Raw genomic sequence first — 22637 nt, 5'->3', positions numbered from 1 at the left:
TAAACAGCTGTCTGAAACGCATCTTTGGGATCAGGTGGCCAAACAAAATTAAGAATGAGGAACTATGGCTGAGAGGAAGACAGGAACCAGTAGAGAAGCAGATCCTGAGACGAAAGTGGGGGTGGATAGGTCACACCTTGAGGAAACCGACAACCAGCACTACACGCCAGGCCCTGACTTGGAATCCCCAGGGGAAGCGGAAGAGAGGGCGGCCTAAGAACACCTGGAGGCGGGACACTGAGGCGGAGCTCAAGAGACAAGGAACCAGCTGGGGGGAGGCAGAAAGGACAGCCCAAAGCCGTGTTGGATGGAGAAGAGTCGTAGATGGCCTATGCTCCACTGGGAGCGATGGGCCTAAGTAAAAGTAAGTAAGTATATGTGTGTAAGTGGAGTGAAGTGCAAAAGTTCATCAGGTGAGATAAGCGGGGACATCGGCTGGGCTTCTTTGCTGCGTCCGGAGTGACCGTCAGATGTGCTGAGGTAAAGCTGTGCTGTGACCCACAGGGACCCGAAGTTGAGCAATATCAACAGGCTTTCCACCACTGGTGCATGTGGCCCCTCTCGAAGAAGGAAGGCGGTCAGATGACCAGATTAGACATCCACGAATCCTGCAGATAACTGTCACCTCTGCAAACATTGCAAACATTTCTAGACTAGCTGTAACCACAAAACATTAGAATTAACAGTTTAGGCATTTAGGCAGAGTGACAAGGGGACAGGAAATGAGATTATAAGGGCACTGCACCTCGCTTTTCCATCGATGGCAGGTTGCACCCCTGCAAGAGGAGTTAGGAAGAGGAAAGGTCGGTAGAAGAAAGATCAGCACACCTATATTGTATCATTTTCACAACATAAGAAGAGGCCCTTTGCCATAAAAGGTCCCTGCATGCCAATGTCACATGTGACACATTGTGTTTTCTGGTTTCCGGTCCAACTATTTTAAATCAGATACACACTCTGGAGTATACGGTTATAGATGTTCTATTCTCTGAATCTTCACAGAATCAGATGATTGAGTTGTGTTGCTTTGTTTACAATGACAGTTATAAATGTTTTTTTCAAAATAGGGATGCCAGGTTGAAAGAATCCTTCAAAGTCGGCCATACCACCCATGACCAAAGAAAATATTTAAAAACAAAATGCCAGACGCCAGTGGCCTGGATGTCCATATCGAGGGCAAATATGATGTCTTCCTAAAACAATGTATAAAAAAATAAGAAAGAAAGAAAAAAGTCCAGGTCAGAATCAGGTTTAACCCCATTTTATTATGACAAATGTACAAGATCAGATTCATAAGAAATAACAGTAAAGTTAACAAAAACATAAGGACCAGACAAAACACAGAAGACCAATCTACAAGGTTCTATTCACACCAGACAAGCTGTCTTTTCTCCCAGATTCGTAATATGAGGTAATGGGCGACTAACATTTCAGTCATTGGCACCAACTCCCCTCCCATCCCACCCCCTGTTCTTCATTTATATAACCACTGCCTCGCTCAAATATCTATCCTTCCCTATGCAGGTCTCGCTACTGGTTATTTCATAACCAAGATCTAAAAATTAATACTTTGAGAATATAGAAAATAGTTAGATACTGAATGTGCACAATTTGGGTGGGGAGGGGGGGGGGGGGGTCCTAGTTGAATTCTCTGTAGTTCCATGATTGGATATGCGGTATTCTGTCCCATGTCACTTAAACCCTATATATACTTTGTTGACTGGGGTCCCCCAGGGGTCTAATACTTGGTCGTCTCCTTTCTTTCCTCTACACAAAGCTCTTCACCTAAAATAGCCTATCAACAAGATCACAATGTGTCGCTTTGTGGCTTATAGAACTGCTGGAAATAGCACATCTATAAGAAATAGCAGTTTATAGCTCTACTATTACCAGCCAAAGTTTGCCTGTTCTCACCAAATGTTCGCCTATTATGAGATGGCCAGAATAGCGACACCAAGGTTCATGTGGTTAAAAAACGGTAAATGTCGTGTAGTGCAGGTCTATACCACTTTGTGCGCACCGTCAGCACAAGGATGTCATTTTGCTTCGGAAATAATTTGGCCACAGCAAATATCAAAACATGATACAAGACAGTGGTTCATCCTTTGTGAAGACCATGCCAAGACCAATTTACAAACATATTTTACAAATGCCGTAGGCTTCAGCACCCCCACTCCAATTCTCTACAGACAACCGTTTCCTGCACATCCCATGATGACTTCACATCCCTCCCTGGCATGTTATATATGACTTATACGAGTTTCACTGCGCATAATCTGTTGTGTTTACCTGACAAATCTTTACCCGGTAATTTAACAGTGAGATAAATACCGATCAAACATGCCTGTTCTCAGATTAGACTACAAAAAAAAAACAGTTGTGTCTAGATTATATCCCTACAAAATAAAACTATTAGAAACTCATGCAATCCCAAAGAATTGCCAAATATATTTCCCCATGATTTAAAAAAAAAGTGTCTATAAATATACTACAGCAAAAACTACAAATATACAGACTGGTTATAAGTCTGTAGAGTAATTGCGCCGCTTTTTGTCCACATCACTAATCCAGCTTGAATCTTGCTATATGGTTCCAAAAAAACAAAATGATTCCACTGTCTCATTTATTAATGTATCACTATGTATGATTTGAGGTCTTAAGTCAGTGATTGTACCTGACTTGAAGCAACCTCAAATGATAAAACACTATGAGAACACAAAGGCTTTGTAAAGATTGTGGATGTACGCAGCAAGATGCGATGTGAATTAAATTTGGTGTAGTATCCTCTATGATCAGTATGTCATACTTATAGCAGAGGGATACAGTAGTTATACTAGGGTTTTGCACAGGAAACAGACGATCTACAAGCCTCGCAATGTGTTAAGAGCTTGTAGAGCGGCGATTTTCGGCGCACAACTAAGTATAAATCACCCTGTAGAGATGAACAAAAACAAAAAGGGGAGTTGTTGTGCGGGTATTCATGTTGTTTAGTGAATAAAACGGTTTGGAATAAAAAAGGTTTTTAACCTACAACAGCAGACAATGTACATAAGAATTAAGCCACTTTAAAGTGAGCAACAGACAACAAAGAGGGTTGAGTATAAAAAAAATACATTACAAAAAAGAAAAGGAAATCACAAACAAAATAATCATTATAATACACATGTCTAATCTAAATCTCAAAATTGGGAGGGACATAAAGTTCAGAGGGTTTACCAATGCAGAATAGCCATACGTACTGTAATTTGATTTATTTTGTCTTGCTAATCCCATTACAGGTTAGCATTAGCATCTTAAAATGGGGATATCACCACTGATATTTATGGCAGTACACAAATTTAAAATAATTATTATATATGTGTATACAATAATATACAAAAGCTAAACTAACATGTCTAAAATAGGGGTGCATGCTCAAATAGAACAAGTGAGAATAAGGATTACTCTATTCTACTTGGGTCACATATATACATTCAAACCTTCCTATGCTTGGAGGAATTGAATATGTATATGCAAGACAGCACAACAATCGAACACTTGGGGTAGAAACCACTAAAAGGCCTATGACAAAAGTTACAATCTGAAATTTGATCTTCCTCCCCCAACTGGCACCGGCACATGTAAAATTGATGGGGCAAACTTCCACATCTCACCAACTACTTTAGTTAGTGCATTAGCCAAAGATTTTGAACCATTTGGAGTCGGATGTGACAGGATTGAACCAAATCAGAAAATGAATAAATAGTGTCTTCATAGCTATCGTAGATATTAAAAACCTTGTAATGTAAGGACTGAGAACAGATTCAATTTCAACAATTGATCCACAGAACTTCAGGTCAATCACGGAATGCATTTAAATTTAACCCCTGCCATATTTGTCGTTAATAAAAACTAAAGAAATTGAAAACAATGTGATTTTGTATTAAGATAAAACAAAATGATATCCTAGAAAGTGGTACATGTCAACACCAGTTTTCCAGCAAAGCAGACATGACATCACAGCCTTGTGGCAGGATTCAGAAATGGGTTTGGGACAATTTTCTTGAGCATAAAAATAATAATAACGGGACTAGGAACATGAATGTGACTGTGAATGTCTCTAGTAGGAAAATCATGAGTGGTTTGGCAGCTATGCTTAATGATTCAGGGATTAGTTCACTGTTACGATCTACCATTGAGATATTGCAGCGATAGTGAGGAGCGTTCTCCAGTCGGACTCGACAGTCAAAAACATTTGATTTGTACAACCCCAGAGGAAGAGCAGGAGAGGATAGACTGGGTAACCTTCACAGGGATCCGGGTCATACTTTAGTGAGGTGGGCCGATGAGGGCCGAGGAGCTCCCGATGACAATTATAAAGGACAGGAGTGCTGGCGATGAACATCGTCGGTGGGTGGCAGGTAATAATAAAGTTAAACAATACAAAAATACAATACCACAAAAAAAAAAGAAACGTACACCATGTTTTCTTTACAACTGTTCATTACTGCAGACGAATGCCACTAGGTCTGTGACCCCTAACAGGTCGTCCTCATCATCGTCCTGTGGCGCCATCTCCTGGGAGACGAGGCCATTGGGTGCTATGGCAGCAGCTGGTGTGGCACTGGCGTTTTTGGGCTCGAGGTTGGTAATGAGACCCGAAGCGCCCGCCCCTGGCCGGTTAATGAAGCCCTCCAGGCTCTTTATGGGGCTCTGTCCGTTGGTGGGGGGCAGCTCCCCCAGATTATAGTCCAATGGGCTTGTACCTTTCCCCAGCACGGCGCCTTCCTCCTCGTCTTTTTCCACGGCGCCTTTCTTCCCTTTCTCCTCTTCCTCCTCTTCGTCGTCATCGTCCGAATCGATGCGGTTCACGCGTTTACGGACGGGTCGATCCTCCTCCCCCGAGGATTCGTCCGAGGAGGAGCTGTCATCCTCCTCCTCCGAGGCTCTCCGGCGCTTTAGAGAGGCGCGCATGCGGCGCTGCCGGGTCTCCTCCTCTGACGAGTCCAATCTCCTCCTCTTCGTCCTCGGCTCCCTCGGCTCGTCCTCTGAGTCTTTAGAGGAACTTGCTGAGGGAAAAATAAGAAAACTAAATTGTACGGGTGCAACAGTTAATGGAACTAATTGATGAAAAAGTTTTAAATCTATTTTTATGAAATAAGATTTTCAAAGTATAGAAAAACTCTAAGCTATAAACTATAAGCTCGCAACGCACTGTGAGCTTGTAGATCGCTAATTTTGCACAATATCGTTGTCCGACAAAGTATAAAATAGTGCTTAAGTGGTTAATCAAAACCCCCAAAATCTATTAGAATGTTTTCACGCTGATTTATTGATATACATTTTAATTATAAGAAAAAATAACTCGCAAAGAAAATATTTGATTGTCGCAAAATTGTGTTATGCAGTTAGCATTGGCAGGTGAAATGTCAGTGAAGCTGCCCTGGAAAAACAGGCAAGCAGGTAAGCAGGCAGGGGATAATGCACTAACACTTTGTCATTTAGACTTGTGTGGGTTTATTGAAACTAGTGCAGTGCCCGTTCTGGAAAGGTTATGGATCAGATTTAACAAACCAAATTACGAAAGACATTTCGGAATGTGTGAGCTTACTATTCTGGGTTGCTGGTTAGCTAAAAACATGGTCCAGATGCGCTACCTTTAGCTCTATGGAATCAGTAAAGGTCCTTACACACCGGGCGACACCGGCGAAAATAGCGAATATACGCAAAATTCGGACTCGTTCCGAATAATTAAAAGATGCTTTTTCGCTTCGCTTTTTCGCTTTTTCGCTCCATGTACGGAGCCATTGACTTTATAAGGTTTTAAAAAAACCCGCATTATTCGCACGAAAAAATCGCCCCGGTGTGTAACAACCTTTAGGCTTTCTGTGCCCATGGTCAACAGACACCATAAACACAAACGCTGGCGGAGCACCATGCTCTGCATCTATGACGCTGTGTCCTTATTGATGTAACAACAAATTGAAAATGCTGCATGAGAGAGCACTTTCTGATACTCTAGTTGACATGGCAGACTGTGGAGAGAGATGGGGCGAGTTGTACGGACAGATAGTGTTGCTCCGTCCACCTGCTGTCACGCAGTAGTATTTGTCATTTTATTTATCTATTGAGGAGTACATTCATTATGAGTGTGTTTATGCCTTTAATTTGTTTTCAAATATATTTTTGTTATCGCAGGAAATCATTGATTTTGGGCTTTGTTAAACGTCGTGATTTGTGTTTGTGCGTTGTCAGTTTCATTTAATACTAGTTAAGACTTTCCATAGACTGATTCACACACAAACACTCTCAGTAATCAAATCAAATAGACTGTTCAGATGATTAACCATTCCAATGAATTAGACAATTTGGATACGTTTGTCGATACCCATCCCTAACCGTCCGTTAAAGTGAAGAGAAAGGACTGAACTGACCTTCACTCTCTGAGCTGCCCGGGCGTCGTCTTGGTTTGAACTTGTTACGGTTGGTGCCACCCCTGGAGCCCTCGGACTCTGACGTCTCGCAGTAGTTGACCTGCTTCTTCAGACTCCGGCGAGACCGCCGCCGACTCATGTCCAGGTCACTATCGCTGAACTCACTTGAGCCTTCTGTAACTACACATAGACATGCAACAAAGTAATGGGGTTATACAATTAGCTGAAGTGATTGTCATGCAACTGGGTGGTAGGGTCTGACTGGGCAACAAGAGAGATTCAACTTTATTGATCCCAAAAAAGGGCATATCCATTTGCTGCCTAAATACTAAATACACATGACAAAAAAAACACACACAGGCAAAGTTATGCATCAGAGGTGACCGTCACCTAAGTGCTTCCTGACCTACTCTTTCCACTGGGTAAGGGAATCAACAGCACACTGAATAAACACTGGCACATCATCAATACTGACAACGCTCTGATATCTATATTCCCAAACCACATGGACATGGGCTCATAAAATCACAGTGAAGGATTAATAGGGAAAACATGAAAGGAAATATCAAGTGTCTGCGTACCCAATTCTTCTTCGTCATCTTCATCTGTCTCTTCCTCTTCGTCGTCCGAGTAGCCTCTGCGTCGTCGTCGAGCACTTTTCCGGCGTTTGGGTTGCCTCTTGGCACGTGACGATCTGCGACGTCCACCACTGCCGGCACTTCCACTATCATTAGAGCCATCTGACGCGCTCTCAGCATTGTCCGACGCCACAAATTCGTCCTCGTCAGAGCTGTATGCAAACATTAACAAATGAATGCTTTATCACGCTACGCCTTCAGAATGGCATAATTTGTTAAAAAGTTGAAGCTCTATATTCCAATAGTAATCATTGCTATAGTGTTTGTTTTGTAACATGGGTCTCCCAGTTCTTTGCTCATTAGCAAACATTTCCCAAAAATAGCAGATCTACAAGCTCGCAATGTGACTCGTGAGCTTATAGATCGCCTATTTCCGCTATTATTATTATTAGTTATTTGTCATATCTGCCCCGTGCAATTGTTTGTTCACAAACCTAAAAAAGGTAAACAGAAATGTAATTTTCATTCATTTGCTCTAATGTCCAATGCCGAAAGGGACAATTAAAATAGTTATATCACCATTATTGTATGACAATATAGTCCTACCTCTCAGTGAGGCGGAACTCGTCCTCACTTTCGTCCTCATCCGCAGTGCTGTCACTGTCTAGGTCGTTGAGTCGCCGGCGCTTTTTCCTGCGCGGGCCAGCGGCGGGTTTTGGCGGCCCGCCATTTTCCTTCCCCTCCTCCGCATTCAGGATGACGTTTATGTCCTTTCCCCTGTTGTGGCCTGTGATGTTGGCCATGTCTTTCCCCCGACCAGCTCCTGTAACAGTGATGGTACTTTGTTGGTGACAATGTGCTTTGAGATTTGATCAAACTTAAACACTTAAACCCTGTATACAAAGTTGACCATGGTCACCCTGCGGTCTTCTTTTTCAAATTAAATTAAATGAGTTTTATTGGCATGAGAAAATGTGTCAAACAAAAACTGAGCAGTGTATGTCAAATTAAAGGGAATACAGTAATGTTTAAACAGAGCGGGCAGGTGGTTAGAAAGTTCAGCTAGCTTTCCACCACATTTCATCAGAATGAATTAATCCAGATTTTGTGTCAGTTTAAACCCAGTACAATATACAGGGTACATCTACACCCACCTATAACATCGCATTATTAGCCATAGCCAATACAATTCAGCTGTAAAAGGATAAATTGCCATGCGTAATCCCTATTACTATTAGAACAATGATCACATGTAGATGACAAAGCTGTTACGTGTGCATTTAACATCTACAAAAATGAAAAGGTGTTATTCCCCATGTTATCAGGCGCTGTTTTGTTACTTTAATGCAGTTAATTTGGTTCATTTGGTTCAAAAAATGGTGCTCGTCATTTCTCCGGGGGCTTGCTTTAGCCCCAAGGCACCCACAGTATCGGCGCCCTTGGTAAAAAATATCCCCCTTGTGACACTTGTATGTTCATACAAACCACCAGTGTTTTCGCCCGGCCTTTAATTGTTTGCGTCGACAACACACCCAGCCATTATTAGACTAATCTCCTTTTAATTGAAGGCCAGTATTACAGGAAAATACGGTATATACCTCCACCCTCTGCTTCTTTGATGTCCTCTTCAATAGCCTCCTCTATAGCCTCATCAAATTCATCAAATCTGGGGGGCAATAGATACAATAAAAAGGTTAAATTCCATGTTGATTATAAAGGCAGGTTGTGTCACCATGGCTTGCATCACCATGGCTGTTCTCTCTGTGGATGTACCTGTAGCTGATGTTCTTTTTCACCCTGGTAGATCTTCGACCCCAGCTTTTGGTCCGCTTGATCTCTTTCTTCTTTACGATTACTTTCTCTTTTTCATCCTCTACCTCCACCTGGTGGTAAGATATGGGAGAGTAAATCAGCACCTGAGCCCATGATAATGTGTTGCTGCCATTACTTCATGAATATCGAGAACCACAGCATACTTACAGAAGGTGTAATGATGTTTTCAACACTGATTCCAACATAGACTAGACGCTCTTTCCTGGGGGAGAGAGAAGAAACTTCATTTGATTGAATCACTTGAGCCCTATGTTATACTTCATCATACGATGGTGTTACGCAGCTAAAATACACAAGCTCAGCATGCGTTGTCAGCTTGCAGATCTGAATTTTACAAAAAATAACAAAATTCACAATTTTCGACCATGCTGTAGTTCGTTCATAGCGTAACGTAAGCTTTTTTACTTCTGGTGATTACATTTAAGCTCCGCTGCTTCTACAAGGTAAATAGGTCCCATGGGGAAGAAGCATTAACAACATTGCATACTGGTCAAAGCCAGGTAAGCGCACCACCTACGTAGATGCACTGCGGCGCGACAGCTTAGCTAACAACACTGTAGAGCTCAAGACCCTGATGTTAAGATAGGAGAGTGTGGAGGGCAGCTTTTCAGGAGTCCCAAGCTGGTGTTGGCTAGACCGCACTGCAGTTGTGTAATTAAGCAATATTATACATGAGGGTGTGCTTTACCATCATCACTGGCACGACAGTGATGCAGTCAGGAACGAGGTGCCTGCACAGAGTTCCCGCAAGCATCGTTGGAGTGCCACCCTCTTGTGTAATATTGCGACTATACAACAGCTACCATCAAAATAAAACATTAAAATGTATTTATATTGTGGGGGCATTCACTCTCAAAATAACCTTTTTGCAAGTGTTATCTCTGTTATCCTGGAAATACATGAGGTCTGTGAGAGAGAACTAGTCCCCATTTACTAAGCCAGTCCACTCCAGACCCATAGAGATGGCTGTGTGTCAGCTAACCTTTCCTAAACTGAATCAATACCACACATAGATTTGAAAATCAAAACTTCACTGTTAAGAGCATAAAAAAAAGCAAATTGACAGATGTATCTACATCTGCGAACTTCCCATGCAAAACTAGCTGTCACTGACACAAAACTCACTGACACCGTCTGACCAGCACAGCTGATGACAATGTCAGAGTGGGAGGAGCTTCTTGCGCACAGTCAAATCCACTGAGGATTTTACTGTTCAACAAGGCTGAACAGCAGCGGAGTAATATTTATACTGTGATTAGGCCATTTCCAATTGTTTTGATTGATTGAATACTTGATTAATAGTTTGCAAAAAGTACAGTGGTACAGTGATGTTAAAAGAACATTCGAGATTGGCTAATATGTGTGCTGTCATGCTCATTTGAGCACGGCTGGAGAGCCTATTCCAACCAATCAGATTGCTTAGTTATAGACTACCTGTTGTATAATTTCCATTGATCCTGCAAGTTCTTTCATAAACAGCTCACCTTCTGTCTGCACGTTCCTTCTTTTTCAGCGCCGCGTCGAGGTTCTGGAGCTGCTCTTCTAGTTTGTCACAGAGCTGCTTCTACAAGGGAAAGGGGTCCCATGGGGAAGAAGCATTAACAACATTGCATACTGTTCAAACGATTGTTTTCAGATGCATGGATTAAAGCAAAAATGTAATCTCACAACTGAAAATGTTTGTATGACCAAGTCCTAGTGTGTCATTTGTGAAACATTATGGGACATTAAAGGAACCCCCCACACTAGCGACTCCTAAACAATTAACACAATAATAAGTCAAATGATGATGTTTTAGTAATTATAAAATAGTAAAGCTATTTTTGTATCTAACTACACATGATCACTCAGCCGTATTCCATTGCTGGTGTGACAACCCAGTGCCATACAGTGAAAATCAACACTACTTGTATAGGTTATTATTATTAAAAGGAATGACTTATTCTATGTTTGTATTATTATGAATAGCAAGGAATGTGTCAATAATTTAATAATAAATAATAAATAATAAAAGTGACCATCTTGATTTTTTTTTCTTTTATGCACGTCAAAAAAAATATGTTTTTTTGTTTTCAATCATCTCAATAGATTTCAGATTTTAAAGAACGTTACATACGTGTTGACACAGCTGACAGAACCATTCGCCATCGGGGATGATCATGAGAGGAGGTCTCAAGCAGGCTGTGTGGTAACCACTGTCACATGAATCACAGAGGAGGATCTGGGAAGGAAACAAGAGAGTTGGTGGCATTTGACCCATTAAAACATATGGATTCGTTGATACTTGAAAAAAATGGACTGAGTGGAGAGACCCACCAGCTCGGGGTGATTGGGGAGTCCACAATGTTTGCAGGGGTCATCGTTTGGAGGTAGGTCATCCTCAGAAGATGTTTCAGAGGCGTCGCTGCGCCGTTCTCTGTTCTGGTTTCTTCTCCTCCTGCTTCTCTCAACCTTGAAGCTTTCGTCGCTGTCGTCCTCTTCTTCCGTCTCCCAATCTTCGCTGGAAAAGTCACCACTGTCGTCGTCATCGTCATCCCCAGAGCCTTTCTTTTTGCGTCGCGCCCTGGTCCACCGTACCTTCCGCCGCTTTCTCCCCTGAAGAAAAAGGGATCGTGTTAACTGATATTCTCGGGGCACTGATGATGACGACAGTTGGCTCTTTACATGCTTACAGGAGTCATTTCCTACTGAACAATAAGCCCACTGAGATTGCCTTGGACAAAACATGCCCAAATATTTAGGGACGTGAAGCAAAGAGATTTGGTGTAAAAAAGGAGCAGACAAGTATAGAGCCCTGGGGAACCCCAGTCAACTAAGTGCATGGGATTTAAGTGGTTAAGAGGTTGGAAAGGAGCTTACCTTAGATCTAGACTGAGACTCCGGGTCGACATTTCTTTCCCTCTGTTTCTTCTGCACAGCTTTCACGCCATCATCCTTATCCTCTTCTTCGCTGTCTTTGTCACCCACGTCCTCGTCATGCTTCTCAGTTGGTGGCGTCGCCTGTAATTTCTCCAGCCTCCGGTCCTGGATCTCCACCGCCTTTATACTTGGCCTAGAGATCCTTGCAGACCGTCTAAGAGATCTCCCCACATTTGTGTCAGACTCTGAGTCCTCTTGTCTCTCCTCCCGCAGCAGTTCGGCTTTCGTCCGGCTGGTTGAGACCTTGCTTTTAGGACAGACACCTTCCTTCCGAAATTTAGATGAAACACGAGAGACCCTTTCCTTCTTTTCTGCTCCAGAAGACTCTTCTTCACTCTCGTCTTCTCCCTCCTTATCTTTCAGCTCCTCATCAACAGGTTCTTTGCTTGCTTTTGTACAGGATTCTGGTTTCTCTATTTCATTTGATGTCTTGTCATCGTTATTTTCTTGGGTTTCCTTTTCATCATCCATATTGGTATGATCCTTTGTCTTGGAATCCCTTTCACTTTCTTTGTCTTTACATGGATGGTTTTTGCTTTTATTCTTAGGGGATTCTTTGTCTGAGCCTTTGACATTTTCATTGTGTTCGTCTTCTCCATCTTCCTTGGGTAAAGCAGATGAGGTCTCTGGCTCCTTGTTGGCGGGATGGTTTTCAGATACTTGTTCTTTGTCTTCTTTTCTGCCATCCGATTTCTCAACAGTTTTTTTAGAAACGTGTTTTGTTTCTACAGAACAAGATGTTTTGCCTTTCTCTTCAGCTGGTTCCTCAACCTTCTTAACGGTAGTAGTTTTTGCTTTGACCTTGTCACACTTAGGCTCAGACTGATCCTCTTTCCTTACTTCCACCTCCATGGACATCTTAGCAATCTCCTTGTCTTGGGAGTGGACAGTAATGGGTTCTTTGTTTTGTAAAAGCCTTTCCTTCTCTTCAGTTCGGATCATCTCAGAGGCCGTATCAGCTGCCACAGTTTTTTCCTCCTTGGGTTCAGACATTGCAACATCTTGGAGGCTGTCACTCTTCTCTGCCTGTTTATGTGCATCATTATTTTCTGTCCGTTTAGGTGCATCCATTTTTCTGGTCTGTTTAGGTGCATTAATTTTGTCTGCATCACTTTTGTCTGTCTGTTTGGATGCATCCGTTTTTTCTGCCCGCTTAGGAGCGTCTGCTTTTTCTGCCTGTTTGGGTGCATCTGTTTTTTCTGCCCGTTTAGGAGCTTCTGCTTTTTCTGCCTGTTTGGGTGCATCTGTTTTTTCAACCCGTTTTGGTGCATCTGCTTTTTCTGCCTGTTTGGGTGCATCCGTTTTTTCTGCCCGTTTAGGTGTGTCTGCTTTTTCTACCTGTTTAGGTGCATCCGTTTTTTCTGCCTGTTTGGGTGCATCCGTTTTGTCTGTCTGCTTACGGGCAAGTGTTTTTTCTGCCTGTTTGGGTGCATCTGTTTTTTCTGCCTGTTTGGGTGCATCCGTTTTGTCTGTCTGCTTACGGGCAAGTGTTTTTTCTGCCTGTTTGGGTGCATCTGTTTTTTCTGCCTGTTTGGGTGCATCCGTTTTGTCTGTCTGCTTACGGGCAAGTGTTTTTTCTGCCTGTTTGGGTGCATCTGTTTTTTCTGCCTGTTTGGGTGCATCTGTTTTTTCTGCCTGTTTGGGTGCATCTGTTTTTTCTGTTTGCTTACGGGCATGTGTTTTTTCTGCCTGTTTGGGAGCATCAGATTTTTCTGTTTGTTTGGGTGCATCTGTTTTTTCTGCCTGTTTGGGTGCATCCGTTTTTTCTGCTTGTTTGGGTGGATCCGTTTTTTCTGCTTGTTTGGGTGCATCTGTTTTTCCTGTCTGTTTGGGTGCATCTGTTTTTTCTGCCCGTTTGGGTGCATCCGTTTTTTCTGCCTGTTTAGGAGCGTCTGCTTTTTCGGCATGTTTGGGTGCATCCGTTTTTTCTGCCCGTTTAGGTGTGTCTACTTTTTCTGCCTGTTTGGGTGCATCTGTTTTATCTGCCTGTTTGGGTGCATCTGTTTTTTCTGTTTGCTTACGGGCATGTGTTTTTTCTGCCTGTTTGGGTGCATCCGTTTTTACTGCCTGTTTAGGAGTATCCATTTTTTCTGCCTGTTTGGGTGCATCCGTTTTTTCTGTCTGCTTACAGGCTTGTGTTTTTTCTGCCCGTTTGGGCACATCTGTTTTTTCTGCCTGTTTAGGAGCATCTGCTTTTTCTGCCCGTTTGGGTGCATCCGTTTTTTCTGCCCGTTTAGGTGTGTCTGCTTTTTCTGCCTGTTTGGGTGCATCCGTTTTTTCTGCCCGTTTGGGTGCATCTGCTTTTTCAGCCTGCTTGGGTGCATCTGCTTTTTCTGCCTGTTTACGGGCATGTGTTTTTTCTGCCTGTTTGGGTGCATCTGCTTTTTCTGCCTTTTTAATAACGGAGGACCCCTCCATTTGTTGAGTGTTTTCCAGTCTCTCTGAATGCTTATCTTCCTTTCTAATGACTGATGATTCTTTTGTGTCTATGGGGCTGACCAGGCTACCTGTATCATTACTGCGTTTTATTACTTCTGTCTTTTTAATGACAGAAGGGTGTCCTACCATCTCTTTGGGATCATTGGACGTATGTGTGTTGTCCCTGTCGGAGGGCAGTGTGTCTGTCTTTTTAATTACTCCTGACATCACTGTAAGTGCAGGACTATCTGGCTTCTTTGGACCCATCTCCCGTTTTGACATTTCTTTAGGATCAGCAACATTTTCTGAAATCTCACTTATGTTTGGTTTTCCGGGCTTATTCTTCTCCAATATGGCCATTTCAGCAGGGGCAACTTTATTTGCAGATTTTTCATAACTCTTCAATTTTGCCTGTTTCGATGCAACTGATGAATCCATTTCTTGATTAGAAACAATGTTGTCTGAGGAATCAGACTTTGATTTGTTCATTTCTTTTACTGCTGGTGGCCCATCTGCTGTACAAGCCACTGTTGTGTCAGTGGTTTTAGATTTGTTCTTCTTTTCAGCCTCTTTATGATTGGATGCCAAAAGTGCATTCGTAGCATCCTTGGACGGTGTTTGTGGCTCTGCTGCTACAACATGCGAGGGAGACTCTGCAGATTTTATAGAAGATTCTTTCCCACCTGAAACCACTGTGTTTTCCCTTTCTACCTTTTTTGCAAGAACTTTTTTCTCTGCTTCATGAGATGTTTCTGACTCCATAGACTTGTGTGTGTTGCGACCTCCCTGTATTGTCTGATTTTGAATCCCTTCATTGCCGGTGGCAGGAATCTCCTTTTGACTAGTTTCAGCAGCTTTACTTTCATCCGAGATGATTTTAGCTGGTTGCCGTTTGCCATCAGCAGAGTTTCTATGTTTTTCGCTATCTGTATTTGACCCAAACAAATTTGTGCGTGGGACACCTTTCTCTGTTGCATGCTGGTCATCTCCATTGATATAATCAGCAACGTTGTGCTCACTCTTTTTTTCTTCTGTCCTCTGTTCAATCTTAGGTGGTTCCCTCACTTGAGAGACAGATGGATTTTGCACAATAATGCGACTCCCGCCACTTGTGTCAAAGCCCTCACTAAGCTTCATCCCTCTTTTTTTCAAGGGTATTTTGGCCTGCTGGTCATTCATCGCCCGTTGAAGTTCCTCTGCAGCGTTTTTCTTGGCATCCTCAGCTTGATCCGTTTTCAGTGATGCACAAGACTTTTCTGAGTTTGGCAGGGCTTCAATTTTTGCAGTACTTGCCGTACTTTCTGACAACTCCATAGGCTCCTCTTTGATGGTCTGGACAATCGAAACGCCATCGTTATCCACAGGAGGCTTTTCTGATTGGACACCGGGATCCAATTCATCTTTTTCGTCTTTGATGCCATTCACTGGTGACTTAGCCTCAATCAAATCTGATCTTACTTCGTCTTTTGGGGGCAGGTTTTCATTGCTCTCCGTTTTTGGTGAGACTGGGCAAGCAGTATCTTTGGAAGATGTACCTTCTTCATCGGTCTCTGTCTTTTTTACAACAACTGAAAAAAATAAGGATCAGTTAAGCATTTAATATGTAATAGAAGTTACCATGAAAGGTCCATTTGGTAAGCTAAGCGCATAGTACATATACAATATAACTAACAGAAAAAAGTGAACATGCATTACCATAAACTATTATAATGAAATAACAACATGGAAATCGATAATTACACAGCACATTCCATTTGTCATTGTTACCTTCTTCCCCATTCTTTATATTTTCAGCATCTTCAGACTTGGGGCTGGATCCTTCTTCTTTCTCCTTCTTTGCAAACATTGCAGGGTCAATTTGAGTCTTCAGCAGTGCCAAAATCTCTGCCAAGTCATTTCTGTCTCTGCATGGAGAAAAGGACAGATAGTGGAAATGTGATTGCTCTTTCCATGATACCAGTCTATTTGGCTTCCTGAGTTGAGGCTGAAGACAAAGGATGACAGGCATTTGCCATCAGGGTTCCTTGACTCTGGAACGACCTGCCTGAGGAGTTTAGGCTTAATAAATCTCAGTTTTCTTTTCATTCACTTCTTAAAATATACTTTTATCCGAATGACTTTGCATAATTTCAGCCATTTTGTTAAGATTCTCTAAATGTTTTACTTCTCCCTACACATTATATTTTTAATTACGTTTCTGATTGTATTTCCTCACTTTTGTAAGCCCAGTTTTTATAAGTGCTCTATAAATAGTCATTCTTGAAATAATAATAATTATTACTAGTGTAATAATAATTAGGGCCTCTAGTCAGAATGCAGGGTAATTTGGAGCAGGCTGGTTATGGTGAACTGCTCATCCGATTGAATTCATACTTAACCCATTGAGACCTGAAGCCGATTCTACATGTCTCCTAAATCCCAACAGTATTCTGAAAAACGTATGTTTCTATATCAGTGGTGCTCAATCTTTTTCATGTCAAGGACCCCCAACATGATATGTATTTGGCCGCGGACCCCCATCAAAATAGTTTGTTCCAGGGACCCCCCAGAAGCAAAGATTTGAGTTAAAAATGTTCGCTTTAAAAATATATATATTCAAAGATTTGCACACATTTTCACGATTTTTCAAAAATAGCAGATCTACAAGCTCGTAGCGCGGCACTCGGTGCCGCGCTATGAGCTTGTAGATCTGCTATTTTTGAATAGCCCAAAGTGTAAAATAATGCTTTTTAGCTCAAATCTAAAAATGACACAATTCCAGGTCTTAATGGGTTAACACTACAGCGATGCACCCTCCAAGTGTGAAGTTGATCGGATGAGAGGTTCAAGGTAAGCGTGCTCATCTGGTCTGATCGACTTCACACTTGACAACAACAATCCCTTGGATCTTTGGCAGTACAACCACCAAGTGTGTTGATCCGATGAAAGGTTCTCAACATATTCAAAGGAAGGTCACACAGATATATAGAGAATCCTGTCATTTATCGATTGGTTACTAACTTAGACAGTCAGCATTTAAGGTTGACAGCACAGCTAGGCCTGTCACAATTATTACGTAATCATCTAATCACAAGTATTTGAGAAATAGCTGATCTACAAACTTAGAACCACTATTTTGAAATGTTTTGAAAGTTAAAATGATTAAATGTTTGCATATTTCAGTTATTCGTCATATCTTCCCTGTGCAATTTTTTAACAGAAAAAAATATTGTATCCATATATTCCAATGTTAAATGCCAAAAACAAAATTAATTAATCACAAATATTTGTGTGACAATTAATCGTCAACTTAGAATTTGTAGCATTGACAGCCCTAAGCACAGCCCATCTTCCAGTCAAAATAAATGCACACACAAAACAATCCCAAATGTTGCAGGCCTACCTGACAATACACTTCCAAGACAACCCAGACAAGTCATCCTGTTCCTCCACATAGACCCGCACATTGTTGTCTTGGTCCAGTTGAAACCAGTACATCTGGCCATCTTTGTCCCGGCCAATGGGCTGCTGTCTGCTCTTATCTGGATCGTCCTCATTGATCGTGTTCTTGAACTTAACATTGTCATCGAACTGACACTCACATAGATACTGTATATAGACAAACAAAAGAAAAAAATAAACCATTAATACAACAATACTGATACCGTGAATAAAGGACACACTGCACCACTTTTGTGGCTGGGACGTGGAGAACCTTCTCGGGTGTTTTTAGATTCAGGCTCCTTATTTACTTTTGTAAAAGCAAACAGCGAATAGTGTGATTAGCAATCCTGCCAGTATTATTCTGATGTTACAGTGAATTTGATGGATTTAAAGCTAATTTTGCTTCACTATAGGTGATATGTCCATTTGGGCAAACATTGTGAAATTAATCTAGATGCATGGCCTTCAGTTCACACTGACTGCTATCACATAACAGCAAATAATATGCTCAGAAAAGAGTGTGACTTACTTTAAGGATTCCTATCTTGCACTCCACCGCCATGTCCTTGTATCCTTTCTGTTCCAGCTCCCATGCCCAAGTAGTGTTGAATTCTGAGCATATCTGTTAAGAATATTTGGTATCAGCACATATCCACTTAAACACTACATACTTAATTGCCTGGGATCTGTACTTGGTCCCATCCTTTTTTTCTTCTTTTTTTTACTCTACATGCCATGTTGTTGGCTCAAGTATGTTAATGACAATATATTGTTTTTAATACCACTTTGTTCTGCAAAACTTAATTCATGAATGGCATTTCATAGCCTGTTTACAGAGAAAATTAGTACTTGTCTTACTAATGTGTAATTACTATGCAAAAACAACATACCTTTATAATATGTTTCTCCCATCTATCTGCAGACACTGACTTGCCAATCTTCCTCAGCAACTTCACATGAAGGTCCACCAAGAGCTTTGGGACTGAGGAAGATATACAATCACTCAGTAAACGCCAACACCATATACTTTACCGGTATACAAAGTCATTCATGTTGCAGTGCACAGCGTTTGAAATTGCAGATCTGCTATTTTCTCGACTGTTCGCTTATTATGAAATGCCCAGAATTGTGATGCCCTAGGGTTCATGTTCAATTGTAATCCCATTGGACAGAAAATAAATGGATCACTGAACATATTACACAGTTGTAAATAGTGTTGGGTGGGGAAAAGGTATGTTACTTGATGGCTATAGCATTAACAGATAAGTTGATACAACAATAATAATAATAATAATAATAATAATAATAAAATATATCTATATCTATATCTATATCTATATATATATATATATATATATATATATATATATATATCTCCTTTGGCTCACTGGTTTCACAGCTAAGGTACATTTGCAAGCCACTTTGCTGCTATTGTGTGAACATTTCAGAAAGCTTTCAATTCTATTTGGGTGAGATGCGAGTTAAAATAGATTACAAGCAACTTTGTCAGCAGATATACAGATTCTGGTGACAACAAAAGTAACATTAGATCCAATACTCCATTATTAAAATATATGCTGCAGTGCCAAAGTCATCAATTGCAAAACGAGCTTAGTAAAATGAAAAGCTGAAGGGTCCCAATTTAAACCCAACATATTTTGAGAAGATGTATTACATTAAGTTGGATAATCAATATTTCAATATAACATAATGCTGTCACCCAAACGTATCTTGCGACGTATCTTACAAAGTACAAACGACATTTACCACATACTGGGTCTCATTTTATTTGTACTATTTGATCATTTTTCAAGTCGGTGTCTCATAAAGAGATGAAGCACTAAGTTCTTTATCTACACAGTCAGTAAATCAGTATTAATTTACCCATTTGTAAGTCTGAGAGAGGGTATACATTATACACTCTCATAGCTAAATTAACACAGGATCTACTGTGTAGTAGATCAGTGGTTCCCAACATGGGGTCCCCAGATAAAAGATAGATAAGTAGGTACCAAATGGCCCTTACAGGTCTGTATAACTCAGTGTACAAATGGAATAAAAATGTACACACACTCAGTGTTAAATTAACACTGAGGGATTTACAGTGTAGAATAGACTGGATTCCCAGAGATTTAAAAAAAAAAAATCATATAAAACTGTGCTCCTTGAAAAAATAATAAGAGAGTTGATTATCACTGTAGTCTCATTGCCCCTCCATCCCCTTTCTCTACAAGATGGCCACCGAAAGCAGCCTTTTTATCGAATAAAATAAGAACAACACATTGGATCAAAACAAAAAAACAAAACAATGGCAACAACAAAACGATCGGTGGGGGGGGGCACGTGAAGGGTGAACGACACGTTCATTCCGCCCTTTAATTTGAACGTGCATCGTCTGCACCACCGTAATTACACAACAACACACGTTCAGGAAGTCTGTGGGAAGAACACAGAGGAGCGTGGTTGCCATGTCCGCTTACTATAAGCGATTTGGCCTTCCTTTTCGGATTGATTGAATACTTTTAACAGTTTGTAAAAAAAAAAGCACAGAAAGTACAGTTCTATACAAGGTCTGCTAAAGTGGTTAAAACCCAAGAAAGCACTATGGCTTTTGTAAAGTAGCTTGTAAATATTGGTGGGTGCGTTTTTTTGGGGGGCTTTTTGGGCTTGCTTCAAAATGTTTTTAATTATTATTTTAAACCAGTGGTTCTAAATTATTTTCATGTCATGACATGGACCCCTAAATTATTATGCTTTATTTTGTCCCTCCCTAGCCCCCCCCCCCCCCCCCCCCCATATATGAAAATGTTGTGCCAGAGAGCCCCCCTAACAGATGTGTTTAGAACATTCAAAAAATCTTCCCAAATATTCCACATTTAATTTCAAGCTTTTAAAAAAAAAAAAAAGCAGATCTACAAGCTTGTAGATTGCTCGGCTATTTTCAAATAGCCACAGCATATTTATTATTATTTGCTCATGTGGCCTAGTCGGTTCTTTTTGGGCTTGTTTTCCTCGACCTGGTTGCTTGTTTCTCCCTCAACACCTGGCAACACTGCATAGCGGAGTCATTGCACTGCGCGTGCGCACATCCCAGGCAGCGGACCACCACTGTATGCAGAAATGTAACTGTAAATAAAGTACACAATGTGGCACTTAAAAAACACAAAAGCCCCGTAATCACGCACGCATGTTTAACTGATAACCACTTCCATCATAGTGACTACAATGTATCAGTTTAATACACAACATGTGTGAGTGTTGTGTGTGTATGTGTGTGCAACAACCAGTCCAACAGCAGATAAAGGCTGCTGAGAAGAAGGGGGATTTTTTTTAAGCTCAATTAAAAAAAGAAAAAAAAGAAGCTCCAAACAAACTGCGAGAAAACCAAACACCGTTCTGTCAATACAACAACAAACAGCACGACACAATAATTATGCACGAGCGCCACTTCGAATGATGGCCTCGTAAATGTTTACAAAACCCATAAATACAAACAAGAACGGAAAGAAGAAGAAAAAAAAAACACGCACACACAATAACACACCAGTAGCTACTAGGGCTAGCATGCTAACGACAGCTCCTACGAGCTACTACGGATTTGTACTTTAGCGGTGTCGCGCAGGCGAGGAATATAGCCGACCTACAAGCTCACAGCGCGTCGAGGAATCGACGCGCTGTGAGCTTGTAGGTCTGCTATTTTCGACGAAGTACGGCGAAGTACAATAACACCCCCCCCCCTTCTTAACGTGAACCAGAACGGTAGGTTCTCTCTCTCTCTCTCTTCTCTGGGGTTTGGTAGCCTCACCTGAGGCGGTGTCCTGGAGGTACCGCTCCAGCTGGGGGAAGGTGAGCTCCGGCAGGTCCAGCAGGGCTCCGTAGCGCTCCAGGAAGGAGCAAACGACGGCGTAACTCGGACACAGACCGGGGGAAGAAGCGGCCGTTGCCGCCGCCGGAGGAGGAGCAGCAGCCATCTTTTCCACCAGGCAGGCAGGCAGCAGCGGAGCGGCAGCAGAGCAGAGGACCGGAGCTGCTCAGCTCATCATCAACATACAGCAGACTGTATGCCGTGGTGCGGGGATGGAACTACAATCCCACAATGCACCGCAGCATAGACAGTAGATAGAGCAGACTCTTTTTTTTCTCCTCACTAATCTTTATTTATCATCATTTTAACAATCATGACATACAATACAACACAAACAACAAACACAGAAGTTATTAATACCAAAAGAGGAGGTAGTACCATTTTCCCGTTAGACAGCCGCCGACCCCCCCCTGTTCTTGTACATATCCCCCCCCCCCCTTTTTTATTTTTTTGTTGTACATAGTGTTATTTTTTGCAGTTTTTTTGTATTGATTTTTAAATGTAACTGTGCTGTTTTACAACATCATTTCGGACCCTAACACCACTAGTGTCACTATTTTTAATAATTTTAAAACATTTTAAAGTTAAAAGACCAAAACAAGTATTTTTGTATTTATTTTTTTGGAAGTGTGTTCTAATTATTATTCTTAATTATTCTATTATAGCTAGATTAGATAACATCATTATCCATTGCCTTCATTATAGGAAATGTAATGAGTGAATTTTAACATTTTTATTATAGAAAACGAGATATTTTGAAAGATGAAACCCTAGCCCTAACCCAACACAATATTTTAAAAAGTGTTTACATGGATATGAATGCATTATACGTCAGCTATGAGGTGGGAGAAAAAAAATAATGAAAATACTTATTTTTTGAGTATTTGGGGCTGATTTAAATCACGGGTCAAATTTGACCCGCTAACACCACAAGTGGATGCAGTTTTCTAACACAATGCAAGGGTTAATATCATTATTGAAGCCAAACAGTACATTTTGCCAGTAAAGACAAAAGTCAAAGTCAACGTTATCAACAATATACCGTGATACATCCTTTCAAAACGTGTTAGTGTACTGTGAGTACAACTCGAAAATAAGTGCAGCATTGTATATAGCAGGAGGAGCTCAGCTCAGTCAGTCATAATCATCATCAACATACAGCAAACTGTATTCTGTGTGGAGAGATAG

General features: G+C 41.3%; 1 protein-coding gene across 1 annotated transcript; it reads right to left on the bottom strand.

Moving 5' to 3' along the window:
- Nucleotides 1-1245: 1245 nt before the first annotated feature.
- Nucleotides 1246-21686, bottom strand: rsf1b.1 (remodeling and spacing factor 1b, tandem duplicate 1). The gene is made up of 16 exons (XM_084073425.1): nucleotides 21390-21686; nucleotides 18475-18566; nucleotides 18114-18206; nucleotides 17544-17749; nucleotides 15929-16065; nucleotides 11684-15729; nucleotides 11141-11419; nucleotides 10941-11045; nucleotides 10309-10388; nucleotides 8972-9026; nucleotides 8765-8874; nucleotides 8590-8657; nucleotides 7598-7814; nucleotides 6995-7203; nucleotides 6414-6593; nucleotides 1246-5048 (listed from the first exon to the last, which is right to left on the bottom strand). The coding sequence occupies exons 1-16, from the start codon at nucleotides 21553-21555 to the stop codon at nucleotides 4471-4473; spliced, it is 6621 nt and encodes a 2206-aa protein (XP_083929551.1). The 5' UTR covers nucleotides 21556-21686; the 3' UTR covers nucleotides 1246-4470.
- Nucleotides 21687-22637: the final 951 nt, after the last annotated feature.

The sequence above is a fragment of the Gymnoscopelus microlampas genome, assembly GCF_963454915.1.
Source record: "Gymnoscopelus microlampas genome assembly, chromosome: 12".
In the NCBI taxonomy this organism is placed as follows: Eukaryota; Metazoa; Chordata; class Actinopteri; order Myctophiformes; family Myctophidae; genus Gymnoscopelus; species Gymnoscopelus microlampas.
The sequence above is the reverse complement of the archived record's forward strand: the minus strand, read 5'-3'. Positions and strand labels throughout refer to the sequence as shown.